This window comes from Juglans regia, chromosome 16, assembly GCF_001411555.2.
Source record: "Juglans regia cultivar Chandler chromosome 16, Walnut 2.0, whole genome shotgun sequence".
NCBI lineage: Eukaryota > Viridiplantae > Streptophyta > Magnoliopsida > Fagales > Juglandaceae > Juglans > Juglans regia.
The window spans coordinates 6435765-6461702 of NC_049916.1; the positions used below are offsets into that span (position 1 = coordinate 6435765).

The 25938-nt window shown below is 40.5% G+C and overlaps 1 protein-coding gene across 2 annotated transcripts; it reads left to right on the plus strand.

The window, feature by feature from the left end:
• Positions 1–1515: 1515 nt before the first annotated feature.
• LOC109007548 (GTPase-activating protein gyp7-like) lies at positions 1516–6335 on the plus strand. Of its 2 annotated transcripts, none has more exons than XM_018987252.2 (5): positions 1516–2189; positions 2877–3012; positions 3119–3168; positions 4490–4543; positions 4682–6335. In XM_018987252.2, the coding sequence occupies exons 1-5, from the start codon at positions 2038–2040 to the stop codon at positions 5925–5927; spliced, it is 1638 nt and encodes a 545-aa protein (XP_018842797.1). In that variant the 5' UTR covers positions 1516–2037; the 3' UTR covers positions 5928–6335. The 2 variants fall into 2 exon arrangements, with proteins under 2 accessions (XP_018842797.1, XP_018842796.1); XM_018987251.2 differs by having other exon boundaries at positions 1516–1899.
• Positions 6336–25938: the final 19603 nt, after the last annotated feature.

Below are 25938 nucleotides of genomic sequence, written 5' to 3' on the forward strand. Positions count from 1 at the left end.
CATGGTTCGAAAATTTGAAATTTGAAAATTCTAAAAATTCTATAATTAGCAGTTAGTCTTTTATCAAATCTAAGTAAAATTTATTTATGGATGAAGTATTTCTCCTATGAATAATTAGGTCGTTGGGTTGCATGCTTTATACCTTTCTCTCTCAGTTTAGATAGTGTTCGGATATAAAATCAAGAATTTAGATTAAAATTCAATAAAAAAAAAGTTATCGAATGTGTTTTACTAAAAATTAATAGGACGAGATTAATTTATTTATTACAATCGGTCTCACCTTTTTTATTTATTTATTCCACACAATCGATCTGTTAACAAGTTAATGTGTGTGTATATATATGAGTAATGCTGGATATAGTCGTGGAGTACTTAAGTACCATGTAATCTTTTTTAAAAAAATAAGTAAATACATATAAAATCTACATGAAAAATAAAAACTAATTTGAGCATATATATATATATATATATGAGTAATGTTATATATAATTGTGAAGTGTTCAAATGCCACGTAATATTTTTGAAAAAATGAGTAAATATTGGATGTACATGAAAAATAAAAACTAATTTGAGTTTTGCTACTTATCATCCTCACACACCACACACTAGATATAATTCTTTTATTTTTTATTTTTTTTCTCTTAACAAATGTGTGATTTATGAATGATGAGTAGAAAAACTCAATTAGTTAAAGAAAAATAAAACTAAAAAAAATTAAAAATTTTAAAAATTAAATAAGTGTTGTATGTGCTGTGTGGGGATGATAAGTAGCAAAGTTCAAATTATTATTATTTTTTTCATGTGTACCCCGGTATCCCGTATTTAATCACTCTTTTTAAAGGGATTGCAAAATACTTGTGCAGTCCATGGCTACAAATAACATTTATATATATATATATATAAAAGAAAAATACTATAAACACAAATAGATTCCACAAATTTCGGGTAGTGTGCCATACTAGTTATTATTTTTTTTTTCGTGCCCTCTTCCCCACCCCCTAGAGAGAGAGAGAGAGAGAGAGATTGCACCTATCGGTGAGGGCCGATAGCAGCGACAAGGATGATGATGTTTCGACATCGGTGATAAAGGCGAGGATGATGACTGGGATGCAGTGAAGGGCTACGTTGGCGAGTGGCGAGGAAGGTGAAGGGTGCAGCAACGATATCAACGAGGAGCGATGAAGGTTTGGTGGCGACGTTAATGAAGGGTTAGGAAAGAGAGACGGAAAAAGGAGGAAGGGAGAGACACAATGAGGAGGGGAAAAGAAAGGAAAAGAAAAAGAGAGAAGTGTGGCACATTGTCAGTATTCATATCAGTATGTGAGATCCCTTTGTATCTCTAGCAATTATATATATGTTGAATTCTGTTATATATAATTAATTTTACATATTATTTATATACTTTATTAATATAATTGTTTAAAAAAATTATTTTATATTTAAAAATAAAATAATACAATCAATCACTTAATAAAATGCATAAAAAGACCGCACCTCAAAATTTTGATTTCTTTTTTGGCATAGAGAATAGGGTGAAAGGCGCGGCGCTCTCTTTGAGAGAAGAGAGACAAAAGGACTTCCACGGAAGAAAGAAAAAGTAAAAAAAGGCCAAAACCACGAAAAGCAGTACCGTCTACATCTGAGTTCTGTAAATACCTCGAAAGTCCAGCAGCAGCAGAAGAAGACGACGACGACGACGAAGGGATTCCCTGTGATTCATACTTCCCCTCCTCTTTACATGTCCATTTGCACCAACAACAACATTCCCACCATCTCCGGCAGCGGCCGCGGCGGCTGGGTTTTGTCCATGGCGCGGTTGGCGGCCACTGATTCGGCGGTGCTTTTCACGGCGCTGGCCGGTGTCGCCGTGCTAGCGTTCATAGCTTTTACAGCTCGTAGGTAAAGTAATGCCCTAGTCAAAGAAAGAAATTTCTCTCTTTTTCTTCCAACCCAGTCAAGAAAAAAATACCCCCACTATAGCTGCGAAACCCTAGAGAACAAGAAAAAACAACTCGTACGAATTTAAGTGATAGATAGATGAAAGCTCTAAGACGTAGTCAAACTTCATCGTCGTCGTCGTCTCCGAGTTCGAACTCGAATTCCTCTCCTTCTTCGTCGTGGATTCATTTGCGTTCGGTTCTATTCATTGTTGCTTCTTCCTCACCAGCTTCTTGTTCTTCCTCCGATCGGTGAGTCCCTCTCTCTCTCTCTCTCCATTTAATTTCTTTGATTCACCTCAGATTTCTGCAGAGCTCACTATTCGATTCAGATCTCGATCTCCGATTACTCCAAATCGTTTTTTCAGTACCAATCTTCAGTTCAATCTACTTGCTTTAGCGGGGGCTTTTGTTTCTGTTAAATTGCTCCTCTAGGTCCCTTGATGGACTCGCATGTGGTCCTGTTTAAGCTTAATTGACTCGCACTTTTTTTTATGTTAGTTTTGGTCGTTGTTTGCTTCCTTTCTTCTTGGTTTGGAATGCAGAATTTATCGCTTAGGGGACGTTCCAATGATCTGTTAATTTTAATAATCTTGAGCTCGAAGGATAAGATAACGTTTGCATTTCATTGTGCCATAACATGAATGCTTTATTTGTGCAAGTGGGATTCTAGCACCGGGCATCTCTCCGTAGTTTATTGTCATATCTTCCCTAATGGAAAGCTGTTTCGGTGATCTTGTTATTGATTACTAATTACAAGATCGTTTTATATGGGAAATCAAAATGAACATATGATACTGCCTTAATGCTTTCATTCATATTGTTTTAAAATTTTGCAAATAGGACTCTCCTTCTATTTGAGATTATTTATTCATAAAAAAGAGCTAACTCATTTTCAGGGATCTCTGGGATTAATCTTTCTCATTCTTTCATTTTCAGGGGTCGTCTCAAGTCACCGTGGTCTCGCAGGAAAAGAAAACATGCCCTCTCGCCTCAGCAATGGAGAAGTTTCTTTACACCAGATGGGAAGCTCCGTGATGGTGGAGTTAAACTTTTAAAAAAAGTTCGCAGTGGAGTGAGTTACCATCCTCATCATTCATTCTGTCTTTGCTGCACTCAGAAGTATAAGTTTTACATCATTATATGTTTTTAACTTATTATCATCATAATTTCTGATGCAGGGTGTTGATCCCAGTATTAGGGCGGAAATTTGGCCTTTCCTACTAGGAGTGTAAGCATGTTCAATCTCTCTCCCTCTCTCTCTCTCTCTCTCTCTCTCTCTGTGCATAAATTTCCATCCTTCCATGTGCATTTTTCCCCTTGTCAGCCACAGCTCCCTTTTGTTCCTTGGTTTTTGTTTCCTCAGTGGTGCCTGATCTGAATCAATTAGGTTGGCAAAGCTACTTTGGAGACTCAGACAAACTCCTCCTCATTTCCTGAGCCACACTTTTGTTTCCCTTGGTTTTCAAAAATTTTCTGGTTCCCTATCTATACCAATTGGGTTGCTGAAGTCACTTTGGACGCTAGATACTTTTTCATTTTTTGTTTATATCCACAGTGGGAGTATATTCAACTAGTTTGTGCAATCCTGGGTTTTTGGATATCGATGTTTGGTTTAGGATTGAAAGTCTTGTATCTGCTGCAATAAAGTTAGAATTTTAAATTTCAAAACCTTCTTCTAAAGTATCATTGTAGCTATTCCTAGTGCTGTACCCGTTAGTTAAAATTTCGTTTTTGCTCATATAACTAGGGTTTTTTAGGGTGCTTTGGTTGCCTATTTTGTTTATATTTAAGCTATTGTGTGGTTAGGAACTTAGGATGAGATTTAATTGAAGGGTATTCTAGTGTTGGAAACAAGGCCTCATTTGTTTTGAGAAAATATTTCATCTCATCTCACTTCATCATTACAATTTTCCCAAATCCTCACACAAAATAAAATAAACAATTCAATTTTTTCAAATCCCAAAACAAAAATAAAATAAACAATTCAACTTTCTCAAATCCCAAAACAAAAATAATATTAAAAAATATATTCTAACAATATTTTATTCAACTTTTTAACTTTAATCTCAACTCATCTCATCTCATCTCTGAAAACAAACGAGCCCTTAGAGGGATTGCAGGTTCAATCCTCTTAAGAATGGAGGCTAAGAAAGATTTATAAGCTTCAAATATGGCATAAAAATCCTCTCAAGAACTCAGGGTTTGCTTAATGAAGCACCCTAGAAGAGCTAGCCATACTACATGAAAAATGAATTAAGATCAGCAAGTTAAAGCCTCGATAATATCAATGTTACATTAATTCTTTTTTTTCCAAGGCTTCACGAATTCCTTTCAAAAAGCAGTTCAGAAACTATTGCCAAACACAATTCATTTCTTGAACATCATGTTGTTTCCAGGAATGTGTAATTAATCATCATTCAACCATCTTCTTCCTATGTGGTGCATATTTAGATGTGCTCAGCTGGTTACCATTTTCATATTTGCATTGCCTTCTGAAAGAGGGTTGTACCATACCTATGTTGGTTGACTGAACTTCTTTATTTCAACAGCTATGAATTGAAGAGTTCGAAAGAAGAAAGAGATAGTATAAGAACTCAGAAAAGGTATGTACACAAACTATGTTCTAAAAGATTGAGTTATTAATTGTAACCATTATATATGTATGCGCACATGCATGCATGAACTTTTTTTTTCCTTCTCGCCTGGCTTCTGATTTTTACAGTGATTCTGTTTCAATGCAGAAAGGAATATGAGAAACTTCGTAGACTATGCAGGCGGCTGCTAAAACATAGCAAAGAGGGATTTAATTTGAATGAAATTGGTAGAATTAGCTGTGATGGGTATAGTGGGAGTCTTGTACGAGACACAGATTCTCCTGGCTCTGAAGATGTGGTTAGTGCCAGGGAGTCCCTTTCTAGTGTGGAAACGAGCCCAGATATTGAATACTCAGACTACCACTCTAGTGCATTATTGGAGGGACATGATAGTGCAAGACAAACCACAAATGCTGATATCTGTACATTTGACACCGATTCATCCTACTCAGACTCATCTGAAGAACCTGAAGTCAGTCGGACTTTCCCCTCTATGGAAGGAACAGAAGAGAATGATCCTGACATGAGTTGCAAGGAGTCGTCTTCTCCCTCGAGGACAGAAGTCTCATCAAAATATCGCAATGCTGAAGACTTTGCCTCTTGGCAGCGGATCATCCGCCTTGATGCTGTACGTGCCAATGCAGAATGGATACCATACTCCCCATCTCAAGCTGCAATTTCGGAAGGTAGGGCACACCACTCTGCTGAGGCTGTGGGGTTGAAGGATTATGATCACCTGGAACCCTGCAGGATCTTCCATGCTGCTCGACTGGTTGCTATTCTTGAAGCATATGCACTCTATGACCCTGAAATTGGCTACTGCCAGGGCATGAGTGATCTTCTTTCTCCAATAATTTCAGTGATTACAGAGGATCACGAGGCATTCTGGTGCTTTGTGGGTTTCATGAGGAGGGCTCGGCATAATTTTAGGCTTGATGAGGCAGGAATCCGAAGGCAACTCAATACTGTTGCAAAGATTATCAAGTCCAAGGACTCTCATCTTTACAGGCACTTAGAAAAGCTCCAGGCTGAGGATTGTTTTTTCGTTTATAGAATGGTGGTGGTACTCTTTAGAAGGGAATTAACATTCGAACAGACTGTTTGCCTTTGGGAGGTAATGTGGGCAGACCAGGCAGCCATTAGGGCTGGGATTGGAAAGTCTGCATGGGGCAGGATCAGGCAGCGAGCCCCACCCACAGAGGATTTGTTGCTTTATGCAATTGCAGCTTCTGTATTGCAAAGAAGGAAGTTGATTATTGAGAAGTATAGCAGCATGGACGAGATTTTAAGGGAATGTAATAGCATGGCTGGGCATCTTGATGTGTGGAAGCTCCTAGACGATGCGCACGACTTGGTGGTGACACTCCATGACAAGATTAAGACATCCTTCTGATGGCTGCGAAGTTTTTCTTTTTTCTTTGTTCTTCCTAGGATCTTGGTGATTCTTTACAGGAACGCAAATATTTGTAGGTACTGCATGAAACAAGCACCTGAGGTGCTATATGTGGTCCGAGTGGGGGAAGTTACATTGCTTGTTCTACTACTGCTCACCGTTTTCTCTGTAACGAAGGTCCTAGGAAAAGATATCACAACAGCCAACAGGCAGGCAGGCAGGCAGGCAGGCAGGCAGTGGCCTGTATTGTCAATCAGTATACTATATTGGATAAGGAATATCGAAGGTTCCCGTCTATTATTATTATTATTAGGAATATTTGGTCCTTTAAACTTTGAATTTTGTCTTTTTGAGATTTGACGTGTCTTTTTTATTTATTTCAGAAATAACCGTTTGTGTTATGGATTAGAGACATTATTAGTCCCATTGTCATTTGTCACTAGGGTTGGGTAACGAGCTACCCTTTGCTAAGCCCGCCCACCCGCAACTCTGAGCAGCCATGGGGTCCCGGCCAGATTTCTGGCCGGTGACACCCACCGGCCAGGCAGGCAGGCGGAGGGTGTTGTTTAAGAAACGATAAATAGTTAAAACTCTACAATTTCAACATTTCCTCACTTTTTGGAATCTCTATTTCTAAACTTTGTCATTCTAACCTATCCCTACTCTTGATCTCTCCCTCATTAGAAGTTCAACGTCTTAGCCCATGTAGACACGATGCTACTCTGTTCCTCTCCTCTCCTCTCCTCTGAGTCAATGTGGCAGTTTGCTCCTGTCATTGTTGCTCGGCTTCTCTCCTCTCAATCGATGTCTCACTTATCCCGCTTCCTCTGCCTTGTTCTAATCTCAAACTCGTGTATGCTCCCTCCTTGCATCTATGTTGGTGATATTCTCTCCTTAATGGCATTCTCTCCTCTTTTTTGTTTTGTTTTATTTTTTTTTAATCTGTATTTTTATTTTATTTGTGAACCCCATTGGATTTATATGTGAAATTAAAAAAAAAAAAATGTCCTCCAGGCTACGGTAGGGGCGGGGGAACATAGGCCCCCTGCTTAAGTGGTGACAACGGGGTCCTCTGCCCGTATAAGGTGAGTAGCATCTCTAATTATTACAAAATTTGTCCAACCTAAATAAACGAAGCCTAGCACATGAAAGTTTATTTCTCTTTTACTTGCAAAAATGGAATCTGAAATTAAAATTTTGACAAAATTATTTTTATTTAAAAAATAAAAATGTAAAAAATAAAATAAAATAAAAATAAAGGGGGATAAGGGTGGGAGGTCTCCTCTCATCTCATCTAAGACCACCAAGTGGTGGTTGAGCATAGGCCACCTTGAAATGGTTGGATTCGGACTCAAATGCCTTTACCTAGGCCACCACTGGGCTCGTGCAGAAAAAATAAAGACTTGGCCCGGCTCGACCCTACCCGACCATTTAAACAAGCTTTCGGATCTTACCCGATAAATGCCGGTTTCAACCGACTAACATTTAAAAGAAAAACTAACTTAAAGCTTTTTCATATCAACCCTAGTCACTAGCCTTGCCCATTCCTTTCGTCATCTCATCTCCATTTGACAGTCATAAGCTAAGATCATGGCTTGACATTTCCATTTTTACTTACGGCGGGCGAGCGATATAAATCAATGATGCTAAGGCAGAGAACCCGAAGGTGAGCAGGAACCCTGATCTGGTTCATGGTATCGGCAAATACTCGAGGTCAAAGATGTACCACAAGAGGGGCCTCTGGGCCATCAAGGCCAAAAACGATGGCATTTTTCCTCGCCATGGCGCCAAACCCAAGGTAGCCCTTCCAGCCGAGAAGCCCCCCAAGTTCTATCCTGCGGATGATGTCAAGAAGCCCCTCTTCAACAAGTGGAAACCCAATACCACTAAGCTCAGGGCTAGTATTACTCTGGGTACTGTGCTAATCATACTTGCTGGGAGGTTCATGGGAAAGAGAGTTATTTTCCTGAAGTAGCTTCCAACTGGATTGCTTTTGGTCCACTAAGCTCAGAGTGATCGTTTTGGTAGGCTTCGAGTTCGAGGATAACCCAGAAAAGAAAATGTGGGCAAGATAGAATAACTAGACGGGGGTGCTTTAAGTTAGGAGGAAGATGCCCGGGAAAACTAAGCAAAAGAAGTTCACCCATTGTCTCAAAAACAGAGAGAGAGAGAGAGAGAGAGAGAGAGAGAGAGAGAGAGAGAGAGAGAGAGAGAGAGAGAGAGAGAGAGTAGAAGGGGACGAGATAATGGGAAGGTAGCAAGGATTATATTGATTTAATTCTACGTCACTTCAATGGCAGCCAAGTCCTTTTAGGAACTTTTTTTAGTCTTATCCATTTTGGAGTCAAAAAATTAGAGAGAGAGAGAGAGAGAGAGAGAGTAATGAGAGGAATGGGTAGAAAAAGTGATTGAGACCAAAAAGATACTACCAAAAGTTTATAAATTAATCATTTATTTTCCTTAATATTCAAAAAAGTTGACCCGACCCGAATTGATCAAATCGAGTGACCCAAATCCAGATGTTGGGCCGGGTCGGGTCGGATTAAAAAACCAACTTAAATGATCGAGTTGCAGGCCTAGCCACCACATGGTAGTTGAGAGAAGGCCATTGTGGGAAGGCTTTAGCTTTTGCCATAAAGGGTGGTCGTATTTGGCCACTAGCTAAAGGTGGTCTAACGAGGAGGTGGGTGTTTTTAAAATTATTTTTTGATTTTTTTTCTAAATAAAGAAAATTTTCACATATGTCACGAGTTTTTCATTAACTAGGAATGATTCTGATAAATGTTAATTATCATTCTCACACCACACACCAATATGTGTTTTGTCATTTTTGTCATTCTATTTAAACACATATTTACACATCAATGTGCATGTGCTTAAATAGAAGGAAAAAAATGACAAATCACATGTTAGTGTGTGCCATGTGGTGTAGAAGATGACAAGTATAATTTTTCTTATCTTAATTGATTTAAGGTATGTATGCTGTAATAAGTCAATCAGGTGAGAGATGTCGACCATTTTTTGTAAAATCATTGCGCTTTTCTATTTTTGTTCCAATTTGTTTGCAGTGCTGAATCAACCTAGGAGCCATCTCTCTAATTCTTTTGAAAATCGCTAAAATTCCAAAACAACAAAGGAAAAACCGAATTGTGGGGAGTGTTTTGTGCAGGGATAACTTGGTAATTGTTAAGGTCATGTGTTTGTATGCCTGAATAAGGTTCTAGCAACTCGAGACGAGGTTTGCACCTGCGAACACAAGGGGGAAAATGGGCTCGATGTGGTCCGTGGAACCTCAGATGCCTAAGTTAGTATCTTCGTGTGTATAGTAATGGATGGATCATTACCAAAATCAGAGAGTTTTTTGTACTTGGGATGTACCTTTTATATGAAGCTTAGAGGGAACATTCTGTCATTCGTGTCAAGGTCAAGCCATCCCGCCCTCATCTATTTTAATAGAGGCATTCAATGTGACGTGGTGTCTTGAGGCAGAGCTTTTAATGTGGCTCAACCCCTGAGGTGGTGCATTTAATGTGGTGTGGCTTCCAGGGAATGTCTCAGCAGTGGGCTAAACGGCTGATAGTTCCTTTCCAACGCCGCTTCGTGTAGCGTGTATCTCGCCTATTACCTGGGTCAACTTAACCAACGCGGCTAGCTATTTAAAGCCTCTCCCTTCCCAATTTTTTGTCTTCTTGCCCTTACTCCCTTTCAGAGCCTTGAACTCATTCTATTGCTCCCCTTCTTCTCCGTTTCCTTCCTTCTCTCATGACCCTAACCAGTCTTGTTTCTTTGCTCCAATGGCTACTAAGAACACTTATCACCCCGTGGTTCGACACCCTGGTGACGACTACCCATCTTTGGCTCGTGAGGCTTCCCAATTTTTTTAGGGTTTCAACTGGAGGTCAAAGGTCATATCCACAACTCTGCGATCGTTGAAGGCCTCTTATGGGTTCTCGAACTTCATCATCCTGGAGGTTCTTAGGGCTCGTGAAGGGGCCATGGACTCCTAGGGTTTCTCTTTTAAGGTGGCATTGTACCTTAGTATGTGTACCAATGGACTACGGCTACCTTTTTGTAGGCCGGTTCGTGAGGTTCTCGACTTTCTTTGCCTGGCTCCGGCACATCATCTGGAGTAGGGCACTAGAGGAGGTTGGCCCTGAACATCTAGACCTTATTGCTCAGGAGTTCCTCTTGGCCCACAATATCTTGAAGTATAAGGGGAACATCTGCAGCTTCCGCTTGCATCTGGGGCAGGCAGTGGCCTGCTTAGAGCCATAATACCAATGGGTCAAAGATTGGAACTAGCGGTTCCACTTGTTCGATAAGGGGTGGGAGTTCCCTGTTGGGAAAACTGTATAGAGGGAGTTCCTCGTTCATGCCATATGGGGGGTTGTGCCCACAGACAAAGATGTTAGACCGAAGGCGACTCCCATGGAGGTGAAAAGGTTGGAGGTCGTCTGGGCCTAGGTCAAGGTGCACCCGGATGATGTTTTCTCTGTGGCTTTGTTGACCGAGGGTAACATGAGTAGATACTTGGCTCCCCCAGTGCACACCCGCTATGATGACTGCACTGTCCCCATGGAGCCTCCACTCATCAGGACCGCAAGCAGCCCACAAGCTCGCCTTTCGAGGGGAAAGGGAACAAACCTCTGGCCGAGGAGCCTGCGGATAATAGTTCTGACTCCTCTTTGTCGCCTCCTACCGGACAACCCATGTGACACCAGCAGATTCCGCTTGGGATCGGACAGACATCTGAAGCGTCGGGACATGCAACACAAGGTTACCTGTCCCCGTTCATGACATATAAGATGCAATGTTCCTAACATGCATATAGCATTATGCAATATTCGCAGCGGATAATTTTTTTTTTTTTAAAAGCAATACTATGCACCAAACTTATGATATCCCAAATACTTACAACATACTTCATACATAAAGACATACTAAACAACTGAGATCACAACACTAGTCCAAAATGGTTGTGAACAAAAGAGTGCTGGAGATTGAACTCCACAAAATACAATTAGTAACCTATGGAAACTACATCTAAGTCACACCGTCGCTTAGTCGACCGTTTCCAGTTGGTCGTTTTCTGGTTCTCCTTTCGATCCTGTAACAAAATCTACCATTCGGGGGGAATGGTAGTTGGGACTACCACAGTGAGATTTGATTACAAATCTCAGCAAGTTAACAAAAAACTTCACACAGGTTAATGATGCATGCATGACAATAAATACATGAATGCACAATCAAGTCAATAGTAAACATAACATAACTTGACATAACATGGCATGAAATAATAAGCATAACATGACTTGACATAACATGGCATGGTATAATAAGCATAACGTGACTTGACATAACATGGCATGAGCTGACATAACTTGAACTGGAACTGAAACTTAGCTTGACGTGACATAAACGTGAAACTTGACATGAACATAAACTTGAACGTAAACTTGAACATAACATAACGTGAAACATGACTTGAACGTGAAATACATGAACTTGGAATCTTTCTCAGTAGACTTAATTAAGTGACCATATGGGTGCTACACAGGTCCCCTTGAGCCGTGTGTCCCTGCCGATTACCGCATCACAACACATGTGTCTATACCAGCTGTGAGTGCGTTAATATGTACTCCACAGTTGTTGTGGCCCCACGTATCCTACGTGTCACAATTGCTGTGTCTCACGTAGTGTATGCTCCACAGTTGTTGTGGCCCCATGAATTGTTTGTGCCACACTTGCTGTGGACATACGTAACATAATGTGTGGCACCATCGGCGTTAGTGTCTGGCGAGCTCCGGTGACCAGCTAATTAGGCCCCATTCGCAACCTGTTGACTGTACTTCGTCAACCCAGGGAATTTCACACCTATTTAGACATTCCAGCGTGAACAAAGGAGTTTCACTAGGATATTACCCCATCCTAGCGCTTAGGGTCGTGATTGACATGAATAACTTAACAAGATTGTTCTCGAGATACACAAACTGTATTCGAGACGGGATGACATGGATACGAAAAGATAGAAGTCCTGACGTAGCGTAACGTGACGTGAACATAAGATAACAGACATGACATAGTTGGGACATAAATGTAACAGAGTACATGTCATAACATGGCATACATGTAACATACAACATTTCATAACATGGCATACCATATAACAGACAACATTTCTTAACATGGTGTAGCATGTGACAGTGAATATTACGTGACATGAAATACATGTACATATGGCATACTTAACTTAACATGACATACTTGCAACGTATAGGAATACGTGACAGAATATCATGTATAACAGATGAATAATTCATGACAGAATAAATTCTGTGTAACAGATAAATATGTAATAACTTGGCATGGCACATATGATAACATGCATACATACAATTTAGTTCCCTTACTTATCACTCATACACATTAAACTGATAGTAAATTAAAAGCTAACTTACCTCGATCGTCGCGTTCTACTATAATAAAGCGCGAAACACGAGGAACTGTAAAAGGTTATTCTAAAAGTTAGAAATTAATTACTAACAATTAGAAATGTGAAAAGAGACAACTTAGAGTAAAATTACCATTTTACCCTCTACATGTGGGCAAATGACCATTTTACCCCTAACTTAAGGATTTAATATCCTAATTCCAAAAATTACCAAAATTTACATTCCTCATGCAAATTTTGTCCCAAACTCAAATATCAACTCAGAAAAATTTAAAACCAATCACAACTATGAAAAACTTACTATGGCCGAAACCTACATAGGCCATTTGTCTTATTTTGGTTGCAATTCTATCAAGTTCCAAAACTCATGAATAAACCAAAATCTTGTAATAAAGATCTTCCTATCCTAAGTTTAAAAAAACACCCTTAAAAATATCCATTAAGAAAACTAATTATCAACACCAAACTTTTTGTAAAAAGACCCAAACTTTTTAACAAAAAGTAAACCTTAAATCATAAGTTTTGACCTTAATAAAAACATCTCCAAGAATTCCAAAAAAATCAAATCTTACTTCTAACATATTCATAACATCATCCTAAGATCAAACATGCTTTAAATCATCAATCAAAACTCACCAAAAATCACAAAACAACACTTGGAGTTTTTGGTTTTAAACTTAGTCCAAAACAGAAACTGTTTTTCCCAACTAACTATGATCAATCTCTTGATCCATGGCTTAAAGACATGTGATCTTCAAACTAACACATCACATGGTTTAAAAATGTGTCCTAAAGAAGATCCAACCATCAAACTTAAAATCACATGGCTAAAATTTAATAAAACATGGATCTAACTCAAAAACATCAAAGTTTAGGCCTAACCGAAATCCTCTTGCATAGAAAATCATATCTTTAAAAAATAATACTAGATATCTTCGAAATAACATCCTAACATGTATATAAGAGGCTTAGGATCATCATATAAAAATATCAAAGCCTTTGGAATAAGATTAAACCACGAAATATTCAAACTTTCACAAAACAGAAACTGTTTTTCCACTTCCAGTTTTCAAGTTTCTAACTCTAAGAAAATCTATCATCAAAATCTTTATTCAAGTAACAAAACCTCAATGAACATTCATAAACACATGTTAACAACACTCCATAAAATTTTCGGACCAAGATATGTCCATTAGCTTGGTCAAAACTTCCAAAACATAACATACTCTCCAGTTTCACGCCCAGAATGACCTTTCCATGGTTAAAAATACTTTTGACCGATCAAATGAGCATGGAATGAGACTAATAAGATATCCACGGAAACTAGACTCAAAGACGAACAACTTATATGAAGGAGTAAGCGTGAGATAATACCTACAAGGGATCACAAATAGCCACACAAAAATACCCAGAAATCTGCCCGAGAGACCTCTTTTGGGTTTCTCTCTAAGAACGGGGGAAATAAGTGATAAAATGGAGAGAAGTGTGTCTTGCACGACTTTAGACTTCTGGAGGGGGAAGTTATGGGCTTGAATGACCCTTGATTGGAGGTGGCTATGTGACATAAAGTGGAGAATAGAGAGGGGCAGAGACTGCCTGCAGCAGCTGTGAAAGATGGAAGTTGATGAAGTGGATTTCTCCTTCACATCAAGGCACTATTGGGTGCAGCCAATGGCAGTGGATGGTCTGCCATGTGGGGGAGGAAACTTCTCCAAGAAGCTTTGCCAAGGTGGCCAATTTCGTGGGCCTTGGTGGGCCCCATCAAGTGGGCTTCAATTTGGGGTTTAAATGGGGTTTGGTTAGGGTTTGAGATGCTAACAAGCCCAAAATCAATTTTTCTTGGCCCAATCAAATTCCCAAGGTTTAAAAGGTTGAATAATGATGTCCTAACAAGGATTTGATTAATTAATAGCATGTGGAAGTGATTTAATCAAGTGATTAAACACAATGCTAGAAATCGGATTAAAAACGGTTTGGAGGCCAACTTTAGGGTTTGGAAAACAATTTAGAGTTTTGGTTTCAACCAAGTTTTTGGGGTTTCAATTGGATTCCAACCATTTAGGGTTTTGCTAGGGTTGAAACCCTCTTTGGTCTGCCACAATTTGGTTGAACAGATGAAACACAGCTTTGCTTAGGTGGCATAATCTCACACCTTGATTCCTTCACAAATCTATCTAATGGATCTTCTTTGTACCAAGTGTCTAATACCATTTACTATGTGTGGCTAAGATCTTGCCAAGTGTCAAAATAAAACTTCTCTAACCTAATTTAGACATTTCACACTGTGATTTTGAAAACACTGCAATGGGTGCGCTTATCGAGGTTACTATTCACTCTAAAAAGAAACATAATAAACTTAGGACTAAAAATTTCTAAATATTCATATTAACCTATAGTGAAAATCGTTCACCGAAATTTAACCCCGAAGTGCCCCTAAAAAATAATTTCACAATTTTCAACAGACATTTCGTCCGAAATTATGAAAATAGGCTATTGCGCCATAAAATCCTAAATAATGCAGTGAGTCTAATGGCACAGACCATAACTCATTCTGACACTTCTAACTATCTCAAATAATTAAACCCATAAATCTAGCACCATAGAGAGTGATAACACTGATCATGATGACAGACTAAAACCTAAGCGATTGGTCAATTCGTAAAAACTTATGGGTTTTCACGAGATTCCTAAAGTCAATAGAAATTCCACCAATGAATTTCTAGTGGGCTATTACAACCCATCCATCTCCATCTTAGTCAGTCATCCAAAGCCTTCTACCCGTATTGAAGGTTGCCTCTCCCACCTCGCCGAGCAAGGCAGGGGCTATTGATGTGACCCAGGAAGCCTGTTGGCTCCCGAGATGGCCAAGGTCCCTGAGATCGCAATCCCACCTCAAGCTTCTGAAGTTACATCTTCTCCCGTCTTGCCGAGTGAGTGATGGTAGTTGAGACCCTCACGAGGGCCTAGGAGAGGCTTTTGCTGTACTTATACGGGGCTATCTTGAAATTCGCCCCCAGAGAGTCCACGATCTGCATCCTGCTGCTTAAAATTCAGTAGAAGGGGGAGCTGAAGCAGAGATGGCGCCTGCGAGGGAACATGAGAGTTTGGTTATCTCACCTAAGCCTGGGGTATGGTTAATTCCAGTAGGGGTCAAGGTCTCACCTGCCCTACCCAAGGCTGAGGCTGAGATGGCCCTAGTGGCAAGCAAGGAGGATTTGGTGGTTGCTCCAGAGTCTGAAGCTGAGATGGGGTCCGTAGAGGTTATTGAAGTCTCCCCCGACCCACCTAAGACTGAGTTTGTGATGCCAAGCTCAGGCAGGAGGAAATCTCTTGTTGGCGAGGACTTGGGGTGGGTGCCGAAGCAAGCCCCATCTGCTAGTCCAAGGGGAGAGCACGCCTATGAGGAGTCGGCGTCTGAAGGGGCTAGGGACCAAGTCGATGGGCCCGACCCGGAACATGGATGCATTGCCATGGTTCGTCCTCATCCCGAGGAGCAGGGGGTTCGGTCTTGGATTCCCTTCACCTCCCTATCAGCTGAGATGGGGGAGGGAGCGCGAGGATTCCATCCAAGAGATGGCCGGGTCGCTTAGGGACCTCTTTTCCGGGGTATGTTTTGTCACATTGCTTTCTCTTTTTCTTTCTCCTTAGTTTGCCTTAAACGCTCTGACTTCGTTTTGCTTTTGTGATAGGCGGTGGAGCAACTAGAGGCTTTCATTGTGGATGGTTGAGGAGCTCTAGAGGAGGAGAATTGGGCACTTCGCTTCATGGCCAGTTAAGCCTTGAGACATGCCAAGCAGGTGAGGGATGAAAAGGAGCGGTTGGAGGAGGCATTTGTTAAGGCAGAATTCGAACATTGGACGAGGCGGAAGAGGATGGCCAAGCTTTTCTGACAAAAGGCCATGCTCAAGTCCAACCTCTCTAAGTCATGGGAAAAGGTCGGGCATCACAGACTCGAGGCTGCGCTTAAAGGAGAGGTCCGAGACACCCTGCAAGAGTCACTGATACTCGGACAGTGGAGCTAGGGAAGTTGAAAGAGCAATGCAACTCTGGCACCCGGTCATACAACTGGCTAAATAAAGAGTATGAGTCCCTCTCTGACTCTCTAAAGAAGAAAAAAGAGTCCTACAAGTCTAAGTTGCAAAAAGTAGAGGACTTAGAGCTCGAGATCGCCCTTGCCTGAAATAAAGTACAACCTACACTTTCAACAAAAAACTTCCGCAGGTGTTCGGCTTTCCATGAGTGTGGTGGGTCCTTGTGAATCTTTGAGTCTATACAAACCCGTGCAATTGTTGGTCGTGACTACGTAAGGACTATCCCATCTAGGCCCCAACTTTCCTTTGTCACAGGTGGTTGTCCTGGTCTGTCTTAGCACTAAGTCTCCAACTTTGAATGATCTCAGTTGGACTCACTAGTTGAAGCAGCGTTCAACCCTTATTTTGTTGACCGTCGTCCTTACCTCTACCTTCAACCCTTCTTTCTTCTAGTCTCGCGCTATTAGAATCTTGATTGAAGTGTTGGATTCTTTAGGTGGGTATCCCTACTTAAACAGGTGCCACTGCCTGTAGTTAAGGAAGAAGGGAGTATTGCCTGTCGGGGTCCTGATCATGGTCCGGTATGCCCACAAAACCCCTAGGAGTTCTTCCGCCCACACTCCTTTCTTGTCGTCAAGCCTTTTCTTAAGGATCCCGAGCAGTTTCTGTGACGCCCCCAAAACCCTACTCGGGATGTAACAGAGACTTTGAGCATCAGGACATGTAATACAAAGTTACATACCCCTGTTCATAACAGTTAATATGCAATGCATTCTCGTATGCAGTTAGCAGTATGCAATAATCGTAGCGGAATAAGAGTGAATAGATATTACTCATGCCAGAATGAACTAAAACATCCTAATAACCATCATAAGTTCAAACTTAAGGATATAATTTTCTTAATACAAAATACTTAAATCAAGTTCCATGGTTAGATCAACTATTTCATACGCTTTGAAGTATGAAGTGACAATGCTTATGAGCATCAAAATTATAACTAGACTCCGCTCATGGTTCGGCTCCTCTTCAACCATTTGTATCCAACAGTCCTTCCTGTCCTTCTTCTACTGGTCCTAATAAACCTTCTATCATTCCGGAGGGAATGATAGTAGGTCCACAATAGTAAGATTTACTTGAAATCTCAATAAGTTAAACAACTAACTTGCACAGAGATAAGATATGCATGATTAATGATAAACATGAGATGCATGCAATGATATGCAAAAAAAAAAAAAAAATCCATATTTGTCTCCCATCCAAGTTGCTCAACATTTTCAGAAAAACTTTAATGCACTTTCTCTTTTAGAGAACAATTTTATTTTCAAATTTCAAAAACATTACATTTCAGAAGAGAACATCTCATACCTCATTTTTGTAAAAAATCATAACGTTTCATCGTTATTAAAATCATCACTAACATACGTATGGTAGCAACACGGTTTCCCATATGCACTGTGAGCACCTGCCAGTGACTGTAACACAACTCATGTTGACACTACGTCTTTGTCTGCAGACATCATTCTCAATACATTGGTAATATAACATAACATCATCATAACATATACACCCACTAGCATTAGGTGTCATAACATTTGACTTCGTTCCGGCATTCTTTAAAAAAAATCCATTTGATGCCCATTGACTGTTCTTCGTCAACCTAGAGCTTACTACTCTATTTTTACTCACTCTAGAGTAGATAGATGAGCTCCATTAGGATAATTCTCCATCCTAACCTTTGGGGACATGACAAAATTCATTTTTACGCAATACTTTAAAAAATATATTTCATGACATGTGCATAAAGTGTTTCATGAAAAATGATATTTATATACAATATGCTAAAAATGGTGAGGATTTCACATGTCATGTAAACAAATAATAAAATGCTCAATGATGTATCATATGATATTTCATGAATAAAATGACATTTGTAAAATGAATGTGGCGTTTACACAAGAATTATAAATAAATTATCTAAAAGTAAGTTAGAAGCGAACTTACAAACTTCCCGAGTTTGGAAATATCGTAGCGGTTGAAATCAAATTCATACTAAGTTAGGATTTGTACTACTGTGGAAGACATTCATAATCAAAAGCTTTCAAAAAATGAGTATTTACAAAAATACGCCTAAACTCTCAAAAATTGCCACTAAGGTCTTAATTTTTCACTATTTACAAATAAACCACAAATTCCCCCAAACTTCATGGACCTCGTATTTTTCATATTTTAAAACCATCCATATCCTTAGAATTGTAAAATTCAAAGTGGACTATCGCGAACACTCCCAACCCATGGCATGCACTCTAGTTTATGCCTAAGTGTGATTTCAACTATTGATCCCTATGAATGCATGCATATGAAATTCTCTTTAACCACAAACAATCACTATAGTCCTTAATGATATGATAAATTTCAATTCTTTGATAAGCAAGTTCATCCCAACACTTAATAATGGCTAAAAACCTCACCTTTGTTTCAGAGATAAGATGAGTTGAGATTAAAGTTAAAAAATTGAATAAAATATTGTTAGAATATATTTTTTTAATATTATTTTTATTTTAGAATTTAAAAAAGTTGAATTATTTATTTTATTTTGTGTGAAAATTTGAAAAAGTTGTAATGATGAGATGAGAGGTTTTCAAAGTTTTGACTTTTAGTCTTGAAAACAAACCAAGCATGATGTTCCTAGTGTAAATCACTAAGGCATGCTTTCAAAACTCACCCAAGATATGTATTTTCCTTCTTATCCCATCCAGAAGGTTTTCTAAATGCTTAATCATCAAGCCTAGGTGGAACAAATCAGGCTTTAAGCCTTAATCACAACTTACTTAAAATCCAAGCATGTTTTGATGATCAAAACAAGATAGAATTAAAACCTATCATGACATGCTTCTAATAAAAAATAAAACATTCCATAATCATTATAAGACATTAATAAATCATATCAAAACATACTTAAGACATGCCATAGCTAAATTTCCACTTAAAACAATTTAAACACTTAAATCATCCTTAATTAACCCGGTTTTGAATTAAGCATGATAATCTTATCTAAACTTAACCAAAATTTATTCTAACACTAGAAAACAAGACTTGACATGCAAACTAAGGTCTAGGGAAAGAAAACTCACAAAGTTTGTAGCCCACTCAAGCTCCTAGAACAAGAACTCTCAAGTACTTCCAAGAACACTCAAACTCACTCACCTTTCGGTTTCTCTCAAGACTAAGGGGGAAGATTGCTCTCTATGCTCAAGGGGAAGCTGGAGAGGAGGTGTAGAAGATTGAGGGGGTGAAGGAACCTTTTATAGATGGCCAAACGGGTAGAGGTGTTGGCCTTGGTCCAAGGGGATTGGTTGAGGAGGGAGGTGGTGTGAGAAACTGAAATTTCCAGATTTCAGTCCATAAGCTTGTGTCATATTGTGTAGACCAAAACAGTGCACCAAACTACCATGATTTCACTACTACAGTTGCTACATTGAGCCTAAAGAAAACTGGTCTAGTCTTAGTGTAGAAGAAGAGACAGAAAAATACAAAGTCATCATACACAAGCAAACGGGTTCAATGGTGGTTTCCTTGGGTAGATTTCCGTTTTGTGCTTTTTTTGGCTAAAAAGAATGAGTCCAAAGCTCATGATGACCATGAGGACCTCTTGAGAATTGGTTGGTTAAGGAGATGGCATGGGGTGGTGGCTCAGCCAAGGGTAGATGGGTTGTTGAATCGCAACCAAAACAGTTTGCAACCAACTAACTTCCTAGGTGCAATCAATTTGGTGTTTTGGTTTGGTTCTTGAAATCAAACTCGTCCAAGGCTTGGTCTGGGCTCAAATAGGTCTCATGAGGTGTTTAAGGACCATATTGACCTTGAGAAAAATGCACAAAAAGATTGAGATTAAGGGCAAAACAGTCCATGCACACAAAGGGCACACATGTGTGCCTATTGGTGTAGTTTTGGGGTTTGATAATTTCCTCTAATGACATATGTGAAGGTTTATCTAGGGTTTTAGTATGATCTAAGAGTGATGTAATTGAGTAATGAAACAAGAAAATTTCAGATAAAAAATGTTAAAAAGATTAAGAAAGAAAATTAAGCTCTAAAACATGATTTAAAGATCATTAATCATAGGTAAGTTTATTAATGGTCTTAACCAATTTTAAAACTTAATTTGGGTACTTAGGGTATGACATGGGTTTAAGAAAATCCATGGTATGGTGTAATGACATTTCAAATTGAAGAGTGAAATATAACCAAACAAGGTTTTAGGCCTTGTGGACTTAAAAGGGCCATGAGTGTGGGTTAATGGTCCAAGGGCTTTTGGGTTTGAATGAATGGGGGTCTTGTTTTCAGATTTTGAGGGATTAAAAGAGACCTCAAGATCCACAAAGATGAGGTTTGAAAGGCTCACCTTGACATAATTGGGCCATGGGTCAAATCTATGTCAATCTTGGCCCAAAGGCCTTATGCCTTCCTCATACTTGGGCTAAGGCTATCCTACCAAGTCTTGCACTCCTATGAGGCTTGTTTTAGGGCTTCTAAGAATTGACCCATAAATATCCTAAGGTTCTAAAGACCTTAATAGGATTACTAATGCCTTGCTTCTCTAATCCATGCCTAATAATTAATGACACTAAGTGTCTTAATCCAAATAAATCTAAGTTGGGCCTAATACCTTGGGTTTAATAAGTTAGGCCCATAGTCTTGTGTTCAATAAGTGAGGCCTAAATTCTTATGTCTTCCATGTTGGGCCCAAGGCCTTCACTCTTACTAAGTTAGGCCCAATGGCCTTATGCCCTTTTCATTGGGCCTATTTTCTAGTGTCTTCCAAGATAGACTTAAAAATTTATATCTCCCAAGTTGAGCCTAAGGCTTTTTAATATCTTAACCTTAACCCATCACATCCTTAGTGCCTTAGGGTCCTACAGTCTCATTGTCTCTCCTAAGCCTTTATACTCAAAAAGCTTGGGCCTTAGTAAACCATTCTTTGGGCCTTCTCCAATTCCTCAAAAAATTTACCCAATTTACTTAGCCCATTATTGTGGCAACCATCCAATATGCCATGTGTTATTCCCTTATGGTCCTTTTGGCTTCTTATTCTCAAAATTATAAAGTACTAAAAATTCTCCAAAATAATATTACTAACCAATCAAGCTCCAAAAATTTTATTTTTCCTCAAAAATCAATATTGCACTAGAATCTTCTAATAATTCTGCTAAACCCAAAGTATACGGTCTTTTTGCCAACTCAAGTATCCAAAATTTTTCTTATTCTAAAATAGCTCAACTCCTAATTAACTACGATTAAGTCTACTAAGGTCATGGTCTAATGAGCTTTTTAGGTGGGCTGTTACAGTGTCTTATTCGTCGCCTTGACTTGCCCATTGGAGGACAGGTGTCCTGGGGATGAATACTTAAAGTTGATCCCTAGATCCCAGCACCAGTCATGGTAATGATCCAAGTGAAACTGCCTTCCATTCTCCGATATGATAAAACGAGGGATACCAAATCTACACACGACCGCCATCCATAGGAACCAGTTGACATTGCTTGACATTATCATTGCTAGGGCCTCCGCTTCAACCCATTTAGTGAAGTAGTCTACAGCCACCACTACAAATTTTACCCCTCCTCTACCCGGACGAAGGGTGCCAACTAGGTCAACTCCCTATTGCACAATGGGATATGGTGACATGATTGACGTCAACTCCTCTAGTGGGCAATGAGGTACCGGGGAGAATTCTGACACTACTGACATTTCTGGACGAATTCATATGCGTCTTTGAAGGCTCGTGGCTAGTAGTATCTCGCCCTCATTACTTTGCCCGCCAATGCTTTTCCTCCCGAGTGGTTACCGCACACGTCTTCATGTACCTCCGCCAGGACGTACTGCGCTTGCTCAAGCGAAACACACCATAAGAGAGGCACAAAATAACCCCATTTGTATAGGACCCCGTCAGTAAAGATGAAGTGAGCCGCTTTATTCTTGATTTTTCTTCCTTCCCACTTATCGCCGGGTAACTTGTTAGCATCCAGGTACTTGATTATATCCGTGGCCCATTTGTGAGCTCCCAGCCTCACCTTCGAGATGTCGATCCCTATCGTGGGCATCTATATTATTCTGACCACTGTCTGCTCTGGTAGGGGCGAGTCTTCTTGCCAAGACGCAGCTCACGCCAGCTTGTTAGCCTTTTGGTTCTCGGCTCTCGGTATTTGCTGAATCTGAAAATATCTAAAGTGGCTACGTTTGTCTCCCACCAACATCAAATATTTTTTCAATTTTTCGCTCTTCGTGATGACCTCTCCCCAGACCTGGTTGACAACTACTTGGGAGTTGGCTTTCACTTTTATCTCATTAGCTCCCAACGACTCAGCAACTGCTAAGCCGGCCAACAGTGCTTTGTACTCTGCTTCGTTGTTGGTAGTTGTGAACGCCAATCTGATGGCGTAGTTATATTCTTCTCCTACATCACTAACGATATGCACCCTTACTGCTCCTCCAACCCGGCAGGATGAACCATTGACGAAGACTTGATAAGGCTTCACGGGAGGTGCATCTTGAATCTCTTTTGGAAAGTCAGTGAACTCAATGACAAAGTCTGTCAGTACTTGCCTTTTGACAAAGCTTCTAGGGATGTATTCAATGTCGAACTCACCTAGTTCTACTGCCCAATTCATCAACCTGCCCGAAAAGTCTGGTTGCTGTAAAGTCTTCTTTAGAGGGGCTTCAGTTAGGACTCGTATCGGGTATGCCTGGAAGTATGGTCTTGCTTCGAGGGTATCTTTCTTCCGTACTCTAGAAAGGAAAGCTGGTTTAGTACACCGACTTCTGGGAGTCCTTCAAATCCTGCACTAGAGCTGCAGAGACTGCATACAGGAAAATGGAAAAATACTGGCTCAAGATTTCTCTTGGGGTCAACTTGGCTGAGCAGTGGGAGGGCTGGTAAGGTACTGCCTAAGGTTCTTGAATGCACGGTCACATTCATCATCCCAAGTCTGCGCCTTCCGCAGCACTTTGAAAAACGGCTGGTACTTGTCCTTCGATTGGGATACAAATCGATTAAGCTGCCACTCTGTCGGTGAGCCTTTGCTCATCGTTGATGCTTCAATGTGGGGCCATGTTGACTATGTACTTCACCTTTTTTCGATTATCCTTTATTCCTCACTCTGAGACCATGAAATCCAAAAACTTCCTAGACTCTACATTGAATGCGCACTTTGCCGAGTTAAGTTTCATCTAGTAGCGCCTTAGTAACATGAAGGCCTAACGGTGATCGACTAAATGCTATTCAGGGGCCTTGCTCTTCACAAGCAATTCATCCACGGAAATCTCCATGTTCCGCCCAATCTATTCCTTGAACATACGGTTGACTAATCGCTGGTAGGACGCCTCCAAATTCTTCAAGCCAAAGGGCATGGTTGTGTACCAGTACAACCCCCTATTCATGATCAACGATGTTTTCTCCTCATCGTCGAGGTTCATACGGATCTGGTTGTACCCTGAGTATGCATCCATGAAACTGAGCATGCGATGTCTCGCGGTGGAGTCCACTCTAAGGTCGATCTAGGGAAGAGGGAAGCTGTCTTTGGGGTAGGCCTTATTCATATCTGTGAAATCAGCGTACATTCTCCATTTGTTGTTGGCCTTCTTAATAAGCACAATATTGGATAGCCAGTCCGTGTAGCGTGCCTCACGTATGAATCCCACTGCTAAAAGATGGTCGACCTCCTTCGTGATGGCTGTGCATTTCTCGGTGCTGAGGCTTCGCCTTCTCTGCCTGACCTTCTTGGCTTCTGGGTTTATACATAGGTGATGTTGAATGATGTCCAGGTCAATCCAGACATGTCTTCATGGCTCCAAGCAAACACATCCTGATGCTCTGTGAGGAGTTCCATCATATCTTGCCGCATGTTGGGTGCCACTCTGCTACCAAGTTTAATCATGCCCGCTGGACAGTTTGGGTCTAGGGGAGCCACCTCATGTGGCACATTTCGCTCTACTTGTTGGAGAGTTTGTTCGTCCCCAAATGCTCCCCCCTATGATGAACTCGGGAGGAGGAGGTGGGGCACGGTTGTCTTCTAGGGCTCTATCATGCTGACCCCACTTTTTGTTAGCCTTAGTTCTTGCATGTCTTCTGATAAGGCTTCTAGCCCTTGAGTTGTTTGAGAATGAGTTGTCGTCAGCAAAAAAAGAACACATTACGCCTATAGGAAAGATCCCATAGACGGCGCCACTGTTATTATTGTGTTATACCTAGATGAGGTTCTAGCAACTTGAGCCTGTATTTGCACCTACGAACACATGGGGTAAAATGGGCTCAGTGTGGTCTAGGGAACCTTCGATGCCTAAGTTAGTCTCTTTGTGTGTGTAGTAATGGATGGATCATCATCGAAATTAGAGAGTTTTTTGTACCTGGGATGTGGCTTTTATACGAAGCTCAGAGGGAACATTCTGTCCTTCGTGTCAGGGTCAAGTTGTCCTGCCCGCATATATTTTAATAGGGACATTCATGGTGATATGGTATTCTGAGGCAAAGCTTTTAATGCACATGCAACCCCAGAAGTATGTGTCGGTAGTGGGTGAACGACAGTCACTTTTGGTCACTCCCCCTCCCCCATGGGTTAGAGAATGGAGGGTCGCCCGCATCCTTTGCTGCTGACATAAGTCCTTCAACACTAGGTGTAACAGGGGATGTCAGAGTTAGCACATACCATATTTTCCCCCTTAGCCTGGCTTTCCGTACTTAGCACTTTCTTGATCTGATACAACTTAAAGGACTGGATCTTTCGGACGACTCTGAGGGCGTTGGAGGGGAAGGCTTGGTAAAGATGGGCCTCACTACCTGGCCCAAGCCCGGTTAACATGGGTTGTGCTGGAAACAACCCTCCTAGTACTCTTGCCATATATAAGTATAGGGAGAGGCTGATGTCTTGATGACTAGTTAGGTTTCAAAGAGAAAACTGGAGCAAAGAAAAATACTTTATAGTTTTGTGAACAAAGCCAAATTCCAATTCTCAATCATCTAAATAAAGAATAAGGGCTTAAATATGCAACCCCTAATAATCTCTTCCAAGTTAATACTTGTAGCCAAGACTACCTTAATTATTTTAATGCTAGAAATGAGAAAAATGGATAGGCACTATCAGGTCAATTTAGGGAAGAGGGAAGCTGTCTTTTGGGCAAGCCTTATTCAGATCCATGAAATCAACGCACAATCTCCACTTGTTGTTGGCCTTCTTCACAAGCACAACATTGGATAGTTAGTTTAGGTAGCTTGCCTCACGTATGAATCTCGCTACTAAGAGGCGGTGACCTCCTCCGTGATGGCTTTGCATTTCTTGGCACTGAAGCTCCACCTTTTTTGTCTGACCTTCGTGGCTTTTGGGTTTACACACAGGTGATGTTGAATGATGTTCGGGTAAATCCCAGGCATGTCTACGTGGCTCCAGACAAACACATCCTGATGCTTTGTGTGGAGTTGAATCATAGCTTGTCGACTGCTGGGTGCCATTCTGCTGCCAAGTCTAATCTTGGCCTT